The sequence below is a fragment of the Lycium ferocissimum genome, chromosome 7 (genome assembly GCF_029784015.1).
Source record: "Lycium ferocissimum isolate CSIRO_LF1 chromosome 7, AGI_CSIRO_Lferr_CH_V1, whole genome shotgun sequence".
Taxonomy (NCBI): Eukaryota; Viridiplantae; Streptophyta; class Magnoliopsida; order Solanales; family Solanaceae; genus Lycium; species Lycium ferocissimum.
In genome coordinates this window covers 14,942,896-14,954,959 of record NC_081348.1, presented here as the reverse complement: position 1 = coordinate 14,954,959, position 12,064 = coordinate 14,942,896, and the positions used below count along the sequence as shown (strand labels likewise).

At 35.5% G+C, this 12,064-nt stretch overlaps 1 protein-coding gene across 1 annotated transcript; it reads right to left on the bottom strand.

Annotated features, from left to right (window-relative positions):
* Positions 1 to 6,455: 6,455 nt before the first annotated feature.
* On the bottom strand, positions 6,456 to 10,989 carry LOC132062550 (annexin D3-like). The gene is made up of 6 exons (XM_059455101.1): positions 10,763 to 10,989; positions 9,998 to 10,143; positions 8,937 to 9,164; positions 7,984 to 8,196; positions 7,803 to 7,892; positions 6,456 to 6,869 (listed from the first exon to the last, which is right to left on the bottom strand). The coding sequence occupies exons 1-6, from the start codon at positions 10,848 to 10,850 to the stop codon at positions 6,657 to 6,659; spliced, it is 978 nt and encodes a 325-aa protein (XP_059311084.1). The 5' UTR covers positions 10,851 to 10,989; the 3' UTR covers positions 6,456 to 6,656.
* Between the last annotated feature and the right edge of the window lie 1,075 nt (positions 10,990 to 12,064).

Below are 12,064 nucleotides of genomic sequence, written 5' to 3'. Positions count from 1 at the left end.
TTAACTTTAGTGCTCAATGTACACACCGCCCAAATCACAAGCATCACGGTGTAATGTAGCACAAACAATGGACACAAACAAGTATGATTAATAAGTCATTCTAACACTTAATTAAGCGAGAAAACATTAAGTCATTGTGCTCGCTAATTCAAGTCTTCCAAACTGCGGAATTCATACAAAGTGTTTAATATCCAAAAACAACTTAATTCTAGTAATCTAAATAATGGTCATCACTTCCATGGCCTCTTTCCTTTGCTGCTAGTGGCCTTGTTGAGTTTGTCCTTTCTAATCTCATCAAGCATGCTTCCTGAGTAGCATGGTTTGCCTTTGTACCTCATCCCTTGCCGTGCCTTGTGACCAGGGTCTCCTGTGACTTCAGCAGATCTTATAGGCTGACTTGCTTGATGTTTACCACCAAAATTCAAGACTCTTTGCTAGTAGGCATACCATCTTTAATAAACAAATTTGAAAATTAGTCACTTCACAACTTCACATACCAATGCCATTGTAAAGAAAATATTAAACTTACATTCGGGGATGTATAACCACTTTCAAGAACAAAGACTCCCATACCAATCGTTTTAGATCTTTTATTTGGGTAAGAAGGGGACCCCGTAATCAACTCTTTTGAGAACAGCAGGGGCAGGACTAGCAACAACCTCTGTTTCTTTTCTTGGCCTTCCTCTAGGCTTTGGAGTAGCAACTGCAGGTTCTTTTCTTGGCCTTCCCCTTGGTCTTGGAGGAGCACTAGGCACATTAGGATCTTTTCTTGGCCTACCCCTTGGTCTTGGAGGAGTTTCAGGTACCACAGGTGCTTTTCTTGGTCTCCCCCTTGGCCTTGGGACATTGTTTGAAGCAGCAGTTGTTTGAGAAGCAGCATTGGTCTGAGAAGCAGCAAAGGTTTGAGAGGCATCATTAGTTTGAGAGGCAGTACTGGCTTGAGAAGCAGCAAAAGCAGCCCATGTTCCCCTCCTTTCAAGGCCTCCCTAATAGTTTGACCAGTTTGCAAGGATGTGTCTAGCACATTGCCTTTGCTCCACTTCTGGTAGGAGCTCTTTTATAGTGGCAAGAAGCCCCTGAAAAGGAACAGTTTAGTACCTTCTGCATATAAAATCAGCAAAGTGTAACAACATAAACAATATAAAATCAACAGTTTAGTACCTTCTGCATATCTGAAATGACTGTGTAACCAGTCCCATCGCCTAAGTTCAAGTCTTCAATCAATATTTTCAAAAACCAAGTCCATGTGGTTTTGTTCTCATACTCCACAACAGCCTGGAAGCAATTGGCAACATCTCGGTTGTTGTCATCCTTAGCTACAAGAACTAGCAACACCCTTGCTACAACCCTTTAAGAAACAGCCATCTAACCCAATGCATCTTCTACAACCACTCAAAAATGACCTTTTCAAGGCATCAAAACAGATGTAGAAACCTAAGAAGCAAGGCCTACCATCTTCAGCAAATTCTGTAGTAGACACTTTCACCACACAAGTACTTCCTGGATTTGTTTTCAACACTTCATCTCTGTAATCAAGTATTCTTCCAAACTCTTTTTCTTGATCACCCATGATCTCTAGTAAAACCTTAGATCTAGCTCTCCTAACAGTGGACCTGCCAACATGTACACCAAGTTCCTTCCTAATTGCCTCTTGGAGTTTGCAAATTCTGATGTTTGGTTGTTCAGTAATTCTATCTTTGTAGTGGCTGGCTAGGTACTTAGAATTGCACATATAGTTCCTTGTTGTCTGAACATATCTATGTTTAGGATAGTATGTTTTGATTTGAAAATTCTTGGTTGAATTGTCCAGTTTAGCATAAATTAACCAAGGACAACCATCCCTACATGTGACCCTCACCCTTGAAAGCTCATTGACAAACTTATCTAACTGAATATGCTTCTGAAGTGAATATTTAGTCACAGCATATCTAAACTCATTAACACTCTGAAAAATCATACCAAGCTGCCATACTACCTTCTTACATGTAGGGTCAAACCTTATGTATTTACTTTCCCTTCTAGGTTTCAATGTTACCCCATCCTCAGCATCATCCTCATCAGATGTACAACTATATGCATCAGAACTAAAGTAAAAAGGTTCATCACCACCTACCCTTCCTTCCAAACCTCTTTCATTAGGTTTTGTTTCATAAAATCCTATGTCTTGTTCAACTTCACCTAAAGGTACATCATCAATGTTAGGTTGCCCCTTTTTCTCTTTTCTAGTCCTTCTCTTATAGGCCCTCCTTTCAGCCCTAAATGTTCTAACTTCCTCATGTACATCAGATCCATCATCACCATCTGGACCATCAAATACTGCCACATAGTCTGATTCTACTGTTGATTGAGAGTCAACATGGTCACTACTTACTTGCTTTGCATTTTCACCATCTTCAGGTTCAGTTTGTTTGGGTGAATTTTCAGCAGCTTCTGTTTGTGGGGTTGAAGAATTAGTGGGAAATTGAGAGGGTGAAGTAGTAGTTGCTGCAGTTTCAAGTGGTGTATTTTCAGTGGCTGGGTTCTCATTAGGGTTGCTTTGATAAACATTTGGTTCACATTGATACCCTCACCAACTTTATTAAAAGCATCACTTTTTGTTTGGTTGTTAAACAATATATTCCAAAGGCAATGGGGGCACATATCTGGTTCATCTACCATGTGGCATATAAATTTCCACAATGTCCCCATCTTTCAAACTTAGGGAAAGGTCAAAAATATCCTTGTCAGTAAGTACATCTACAAGAATGTCACTATTAGGGGGCTTCACCTTAAAACCACAATTTGGACTATATCCTAATTCCTTTATGTAGTCCCTAAGCTCAAAATATGACAACCTATCAACATCAACATCTAAGAATTCTGTACAATTACCACTCTCATATCTTGGCACACCACTACTTAAATCAAATACCCCACCATAAAACCATCTCAACGTAATATAAATAAAATCAGCCATACCTGAAAGTTACAAAGCAACAATACTTAACAAACCCTTAAATTACAAAGCAACAAAACTTCTCACCAATAAGCAACATCAAAGGGAAACATATGATTTTTAACAAAATCAGCAGCAAAAGTTACTCGTTCATTTACCTCATTCTACTAAAAAAACCTTACATTAACAAACACCCGATTCAAAACCCTAGAATGCAAGCAAATAATTAAATGTGTCAAAACCCTAACAAGCAAACTATATCAGTAGAGAAATACACTACAAAATACACAAAACGAAAAAATCTAAACCTGCAAAATCACGAATGATAGCTTTCTTGAAGAAACAAACTTCACCAAACTTGAGAATGAAAAAACGACCCTAGAAATCACTAAGTATTACGCGAATTAATGTATGTGGTGGAACATCCGTTGAAAATTATCAAGGTAAACAGTGCAAATGCTGTGAAAATCGATGAGAGAGAGAGAGGGGGGAGTGGACATGAATTTTGTTTATGTTTAAGGGGGTGAAATGAAAAGGGAGTTAAAAAATAATGCTGATTTGGGAAATTTGAACGGCGCGTGTACAACATGTAAGTTAAAAAATTGGGGGTCACTAAAAATCAGCGCTAAAAGGCCACTAAAATACTGAAAAATTAAGACTGGGGGGGTAATAGGTCGCCCGCAAAGGTTGGGTGCGTCATAATTAATCTGGCTATACGTTGGGGGGTTTTAATGTATTTTCTCATTAAATTTTATCCCCATTTAAAATATTTTATGCAAAAAGGGTTTAAAATATCGAGTTGTAACAAGTTTAAGTGTTCAAATGTTATGTGTCAATTCAATTGTCCCTCATCGGTAAAAAATAAAAATATTAATGGGTTTATAGGCTAAGGCCTCATTTATGTACATTTAATGGATGTTTGAATATGAATGGTTCAGACCTTATACCATTAAGTGCATTTGTTTACCTTAAGATCTAACAACTTGGTCTTAATCATTAAGATTTTGAACAAAGTTTGAATATCATTAAGAGGTACTTTTTTTATGAATAATTTTTACCACCGGCTCCACCCCAACACCTCCACTCACTAGCAACACCACCCCAACCCCAACCCCACCTACCTACCCACCATCACCCCCCAAACCCCCACCCCAATAACCCACCCACCATCACCACCCAAACCCCCACCCTGCCCTAATAACCTACCCACCATCACCACCCACCTATCTTACCCCAACCACCCTCCTCACCAATACACCACCACCCCTCCCCCCCACTCACCACCAACACCATGCTAACCCCCCCTACCCACCTATCTTACCCCCAACCACCCCCCCTCACCACCACCTTACCCCAGACCCACCACTTTACCCCGGACCCACCACACCACCTACCACCCCTACCCTACGTAACCCACCACCACACACTTACCTCACCCATCACCACTACAAAGCATCTCCACCATCACTAGCGAACATAAATGTTTCATTTTTTTGTCAAATAATATTTTTATTTTATTAAATTTTTATTTAGTTACTTTTTTATTTGAATTGTATATTTATTATGTTTAAATAAATATGTTCTGTACATTCAGATGTTGAAAAACAAACAGTCTTAATCATTCAGTGTTCAGATCTAGAGACAACATCTTCGCATTCAGATTCAGACGTCTTAATCATAATGAAAACAAATGAGGCCTAAATGGCCCCCTCATCTATTAGACTAGTCTATTGGTTTAGGCTCTCCTGTTTGATCTATAACGGCCATTCCGCTTTTATTGTTTGACCTCAATTTAATACTATTTTTGTTGGGTAAAAATCATTTTAGTCCTCCAACTTTACTTTAAAAATCAAAGATCTCCCCCAATATTGAACAATCGACATTTTCATCCCTTTATCTCAACTTAAAGGGGTAAAACCAAATTTTATTTATATTTTTAATTAATTAGTGATTATCCTAACTAATAATATATATTTTCCACTTCCTTCGTTAATTAATTCTAACACTTTTTGCCATCTTCAATTTTTCTCCACATCCTAAGCAATTCTTCATATTTCCAGAGAATCTTTCAAATCCCGGTAAACAATTGTTCATGAATCTAGGCACCCAAATAACGCTGAACTTCAATTTTACTGTCCGGAGAACTAAGTCACGGTAAGAAATACTTTACATATCTTTTTACTTTCACTACAATTATGTGTTACTTCTCACGGATACACGATGTACTTTGTTCCACTTATATATATAAAAAGGTTTGAAACTGTTTATCATCTTCATCTTCATCGAATCACCATTGTCAGCCAAAGGAAAAGCTTGTTCCCTATAATCCAAATAACATCATTGTTTTATCATCCAGCTTCTCGTCAGATGTAGTAGGCTTCATAAAAATATAGAGGCTTTGAAAATGGAATTGCACCAAGATTTATCTATTTGGGAATTAGCGCTAAGATCATATGGTTACAAGGGTTTGAACGGTGAAAATATGAAGAAATGCTTAGGCCGTGGAGAAAAATTGAAGACGGCATAAAACATTAGAATTAATTAATGGAGGAAACTCTAAAAAATTTATATATATTATTAATTGGGGTAATCACTAATTAATTAAAAATATAAGTGAAATTCCTTTTTACCCCTTGATGATCGGTCAAATAAAGTTACCGGTCAATGGCCTAAAGTTGAGATAAGGGGATGAAATTGTCGATTGTTCAATGTTGGGGGAGGTCTTTGGTTTTTAAAGTAAAGTTGGAGGACTAAAATGATTTTTACCCATTTTTATTAGGTAAAGATAGATTTAAGACTAATAATTAATTAAATCTTAATTCTTTAAAATGACAGCTATTTTAGACTGGTTATTTTTAGTCATAGTTCGTTCTATAGGTAGTAGTTAATTTCTTTGTTCCCCAAGTTGCATTTTTCCATAACACAATTTCTGATTCTAATAATAGTTGAAATTGGAATCGTCAAGATAGCGATGGACAAAACAAAATCATTTTGATCAATATCGAATCCTGTTATAAATAAAAATTATGTTTGTTAATTTGAGAATTAGCATCCATATTAGTGTTGATATCGAATATCAATACATAAAACATATTTGGAAGATGAAGTAGGGATCATTGCTCAAGCAATCCTTAAAAATGTGTGACAATAATCAACATTTGGAAGATGGAGTAGTGATTATCGGTCAAGCAATCTTGATAGTAATAAATCTTATAATTGTGTTGATTTTATTGTACTTCAAAATGTTCTTGTGGCATAAATTTAATTGATTCTGAGTTGTTGGGGGTGATACGGATGCATTTGATGCAGTAGAAATGACTATTGGGTAGAGTGAACGCTTGTAACATGGTTAAAACAAATTGTATTAGGGGTTGTCAGCTCACTTTAAAGATAATTGCAAGTAACTGTCCAAACTATATGGACTCAAACTCGATGACCTGAAAATTAAGATAAATGTAAATAATGCTAATAGTGAAAAAACTTCTCAAATGTCCAATAATGTTGTGTTTTGTTTCTATACTAGAACTGAAAGACCAACATTTATTCAGAAACAAAGTGCCAGACAATCAAGGTACACAATCATTCTTCTTCTACTGCAAATGCAAATATCAAAGATCACCCTCACCAATAGTGATACAGCAACTTCAAACCAAACAAAGTTGAATCACAATATATATAACCACAAGCCTCTTGATATTACCAATAATGAAGGATACAAACACTAGAAGCTAGTGTCATTGGCCCCAAGCAGGGTCATCAGGAACTCCCTGTAGTAACCTGATGTGTCATCAGCTACAGCATATTCAAGAGTAGTATTCTTCATTTTGACATATTCTTCCTTAACTTTGATCATATCAATTTCAGCTCTAGTTATAATGGCTCTAGTCAAAGAATCCTCATCAGTTCCTAGCCCCTCGGTGGAGACCTTTACGACCTGAAATGTCCAGATACGGAGGAGAGAAAAGGGTGATCTAGTCGCTGTCGTCAGGTGATAAGCAATATTAGATAGCCAAGGGACAAAAAGAGATGATAAAACAATCAAAATTGCTTGATGTCAAGAGAAAGTGTTTGAAGGGGTGGTGATGTTACAGCAAGTTCCAGAAGAGAATAACTTGCACCAGACAGCAGCTACTGCTCAAATTGAACTGCTTACATCTAATTTCCCAAATGATTAGAATTTTTTTCCAAAGGTTCGCGTGTCCAAGAATTCTCCTCCAAATTTTTACCCATGATGAAGGTTTAACTTTGATTTCTTCTGAGTGGATTAGGGAACAACAGCAATGTGAAAAGATTCTGTCAGGTTCTTAGTAGGCGTTTGGACATGAATCGAGTGATATTTGAAAAAAGTAGTATTTTGAAGTTGAAAATGGTAATTGAAAGTGAAGTTGTGTATGGAAATGCATTTCACTTGTAAAAAAGTGAGTGGAAGAAAATTCCACTTGAAAACTGCTTATAACTAGTTTCTCACAACAACTAACTGAAAAATCATTCTAATGTGTAACCAAACATTATTTTAAAAACATTTTTTGGGTAAAAGGAAAAAAAATCATGTCCAACCGGGCCCTTAGTGGATGAAAAAAGAGGCTCTACGGGAACAGTGACAGAAAAGAATTATTTGTACAAAGAGGACCAGGCCAAAATTCAGGGAACTCTGAACAGTCTTAAACTAAGTAATCATAAGAAAGTACAATCCAAGACAAAGCTAGTTGTACACCAATTTCACGCTAGTTGTACAATTTCACTAAGACAAAGATGACTGTATGCACCAAAAATAGAAGGATTCTTCAAGGGGGGAAAAGGGTACTAAACAATAAGAAAAAAAAAAAAAAAGCCTAACAAGGTAATCTTTTATGGCTATTTTTCTTACCTCAGCAAAATGCTCCTCTGGGGATTCTATGCACAAGATAACCACTTTCCAGATAGATTCTGAAAGACCTTCACCGCAATTCGATATATCCTGTGATAGAAAATTGGTCCAACAAAATAAGATTAATAGAAGAGCAAGAATGTTAAAGCAACGTAAATCTGGTTGCTTAAAGATAAAAGACCTGATAAATGGAGAATCCATAGTTTTGCTTATAGCACTGGAAAGTTGCCTTAAGCTGATGCATGTTCCTTGTGCTGAGTATCAGGACGAGTTCATCACAATCTAATTGTTTTGTTCTAGTGGCTTCATGAAGCTTCGAAGCCTCTAGATTAGCAGTACTATGGTCGACCAATTCCTTGTCATATCTGTAGGAACTGACTAGACTGACTAGTACCTGCCCAATGTTCATCCAATGCAACACTTCAAACATGGTGCTCATTGAACATCACATAAGAAAATTCTACAGTGCAAGGTGATGATGCAGACATGGATTAAACAAGATAAAGCAACTAAGGGTGTATTTTGGTAAGGACAATATCTTAAACAATGTTTAGTGATCACTAGAAAATAATGAAAGGTGGGCTGAAAAATGGAATACTGAACAAAAAAGAAGTTCCGAGCTATTGATAGGAATTTCAAATGCTAATGAGCATTTATTTTGTAAAGAGAAAAGGGTAAAAAATATCTGTCTGTTAAAAGAGATATCTTGATTTTATGCTCCTTATATTTGGGACCATATATACCCTTTCTATTACGTCTTGTATTTCCCCTTGACCTTATTGGAGCTCTAAACCTGAAGTATCACAGAGGGTGAATTTAAACCATAGTCAAAAGTAGAGGCGTAATTTGGACCTTTTTCCTAAAGTGTTTTGACTTGTGGAATCCACCCAGTCCACGTTAGAACTCCGTTAAAGGCAAGGGAAAATATGAGATGATTTGATAACAACGCCAAAGTGTAACAGGGGATAAAATCAAGATAATTCATATAGTGGAGGGGTAAATTTGGACCTTTTTCCTTTTACAAATGAGATAATACTGTACCCCGGAACAAACAGAGATAGAACAATATTGTTCAAAGAACATTATTCATCTTTAATTAACAATTTGTGACTGGAAACAATGAAATAAATTAACCTTTTGGACTGGAGGAGAGACATGTGCAATGATATCCTCTTCAAGTGAGCAGCCAAAGAGGTCACAGTATTTTTGTCTCACAGCAACAAGATGATCAGGAGTTGATGCACAAGCTATCTCTACTATCACTTGCAGGCGGGTTATGTCATGTATCCATGAATTTAAGACCTCATTCACTAGCCTCGCATCTCTTTCAGGAGGATCATAAGCCCAGAGGATCACCGCTTTCTATCATGCATCAAACATGAAAGTCAAAGAAGTCAAAACTTTGAAATTAAGTAGTAACAATGCTTTTTTTACCATTCAAGAGTTGCTCATCTGCAGGAAAGGAACAGTCAACAAGCTTATCCATTTTTAGTTTTTTTTTTTAACAGTTAATTAGTCGTTTTGTGATTTTTTGAGGTTGTGTGGGTTGACTTATATTTTGTTTGTTGATCAATAGCAAAGATAATTTATCTGTTCGATCTCATGTTTCTCTTTGTCAAGAAATGACTTCTGACATAAACGTCATGTATAAGATGACTTTTATATAATGATGGTGTCCGAGCAGGCTTGCGCACCTCGACTATCCCATCGATGGCCTGCTATCTTCCACAGCACAGGCTTGAGTAACTCTGTTCACCAGACTTGTGGAGTAATTTCTTTTTAAGAAGTATTTTTTCATTTTTATTATTCATAATTTAAACTTTGTGATGAAATTTGGCTGAAACTTTTGACATCCCAAAATTGGAAACTATAGTTTTTGAAGGTTCTCCTATGGATATACCAGTTTAGTTCTTTGAATAGTTTAGAATGGGAACTCAAAATTGCAAACTCATAGCAAGCTGATCTTATGCTTCTACTTAGAAGTGAATTTAGCTTTCTAGGAAATTATAGGAAAGAAAAAGCTAATTCAACTGTACAAGTGATGGATCTTCCTTCAAACTATCCGTTAAAATGAAAACAAGACTAACATCTGCAGAGGGTAACCTTGAGGAATTACTACGCTTATAAGCTGAACCTTTTAAGTTTGGACTTTTTTATTACTTATAAAACAGATGTGTTCAGGAAAAAAAGAATACCCTGAAATCACCAGATAATTCAGAATGAAGATCATCAATAAGGGATTTGTTATAAAGCTGCTCATATTCTTCTTTGATTTTCTTCATCTGGCTTGCATTTCTATGTCCCAAAACCGTTATTATCGCCTTCTCATCAGTTCCCAGTCCTAAAAAATGCACAAAAAAATTATGTCAAAAGGAAAGAGCAACACAATTCTTGAAATTCATCCTTGTAGTTGTAGTTAACTGGTTCAACTGAAACCAGTATTTCGACAAGAAATATATAAATGTTAATGGTCAAAAACACACCTAAACTATCACTTTTTCACGAGTTTCACAACTCCAACTATCAGTTGTTCCCCTTTCCTACTTGAACTATCAACATCTATGGATTAAAACACACCTCAAATCTGATTAGGCCAACTATCAGTTGTTCCCTTTTCCTACCTAAACTATCACCAAGGTGTTTTAGTATATACATAGTATAGTTCAGGTAGGAAAATGGAACAGCTGATAGTTGAGGTGTGAAACTTGCGAAAAAAGTGATAGTTTAGGTGTGTTTTTGACCATTATCTCTGTGTAAATATATATCTAAAAGTCTACTAAAATCTTAACAAATGTTAAATTGCATAATCCAAAAGTGCAATGCATCCATGGTAAGAGCTGTAAAGTCGAACCATCAAGTTTAAATTCTGAATCCGCCTCTTACCATTCCCATCCGTTAATCAAAGATAATAAACAGAGAAAACGAAAAGGGGATAATAAGAAAGAAGGAGGTATATATACCGAAAAAATATCCTTTGAAGGAATTCCTGAGTGTTTCAGCGTCCTGGTTTGGAGAAGGAACAACATCTGGTACTAAGAGACTCCCCATTTCTTGGTTTTGGTTCTTTAGAATATTTAACAAGTGAAGAGAAAATAGCAAGTTATATAATAAGAAGAGAATTGAAGAGTTGATAAATAAGAATTTCGGTTTTGCTGGTTTTAATTTCAGTTTCAGTTTCAGTTGTTTGTTTCCAATTTCCCTCCCCCTAAGTTCCTTTTTTATACAGGTAACCGGGAGTTTGCAGTCTACTGTTTGCCCTTTATATTTCATTTGGACCTTAATGCCCTTATATTAGCTTTTTAACCTTCCAAACTCCTTTTCATTTACTCCTACTAATTCTAAGTAGGCGTTTAACCATAGGATTTGAAAGCAACGTCTGTTTATAAAATTTACACAAAAATTCAACTTCAACCTTATATTATGATTTCAAATTCTGAATCTTCAAAAAATAGAATTTGGGATACTAAATTAGTGATTTAATTGAAACATAAATTTAAATTTTGTAAAAAAAAAGATTCATAAGTTGGTAGATATATTTTTTAACTGTAAAACTTCACTCAAAGTAACAATATTGGTTCGTATTCTCGGTTGCATGCTCGACGTGAAGAGATTATCCGTATCATGTGGGAGGATCATCTTAAAGAGTGTTACACTACAACTCATGTTCAATTTTCCTTTTTATTGAACTAAAGTTCGATCAATACATGTTGCATTTTTTAGAAATGCCTTCTACAACTTGTTATGAACTATGGTTTGCTCATTTGGTAAGATTGTATAAGACTTTGGGAAGTTTTGATAGTTTTCACAACTTATGTGGTTTTCATGTTTATGAGAAAAAATACAACTTTAGAAATCCAAATTGCATGTCCAAACAAAACTTTAACTTCAAATCATGTCCAAACGGAGCCTAAGTTGGCGTTTGACCATATCTTCCAAAAAAAAAAAAAAAAAATCAGTTTACTTGGAATTTATGGAGTTTGAGTTGAAAATGAAGTTGTATTTGGTTATACTTTTTGAAAAGAATATTTTGAAATAATGTTTATGCTTGAATATACTTAAATATAGTACAATTTCAATAGTGAAAAGTAAATTGAAAAATAGGTTATAAGCTATTTTTCAAATTTGAAATACACCTTTAAGTTGGATTTGAAATTTTCATGCTCAAACAATAACTTTTAAATAAAGTGAAAAATTATTCGGGAAAAAATTGAATAATATTTATGGCCAATTGGGTCGTTTAAAAAAAAAAAAAAAAATTTAGC

Bases quoted from the DNA above. Each gene is read 5' to 3' on its own strand.
- LOC132062550 (XM_059455101.1), bottom strand. From the start codon at position 10,850: ATGGGGAGTCTCTTAGTACCAGATGTTGTTCCTTCTCCAAACCAGGAC. The intron at 8,197-8,936 runs GTTAATTTATTT...AACATTGGGCAG, and splicing joins TCTCTCCTCCAGTCCAAAAG to GTACTAGTCAGTCTAGTCAG. The intron at 6,870-7,802 runs GTAAGAAAAATA...TGGACATTTCAG, and splicing joins CAGAGGAGCATTTTGCTGAG to GTCGTAAAGGTCTCCACCGA.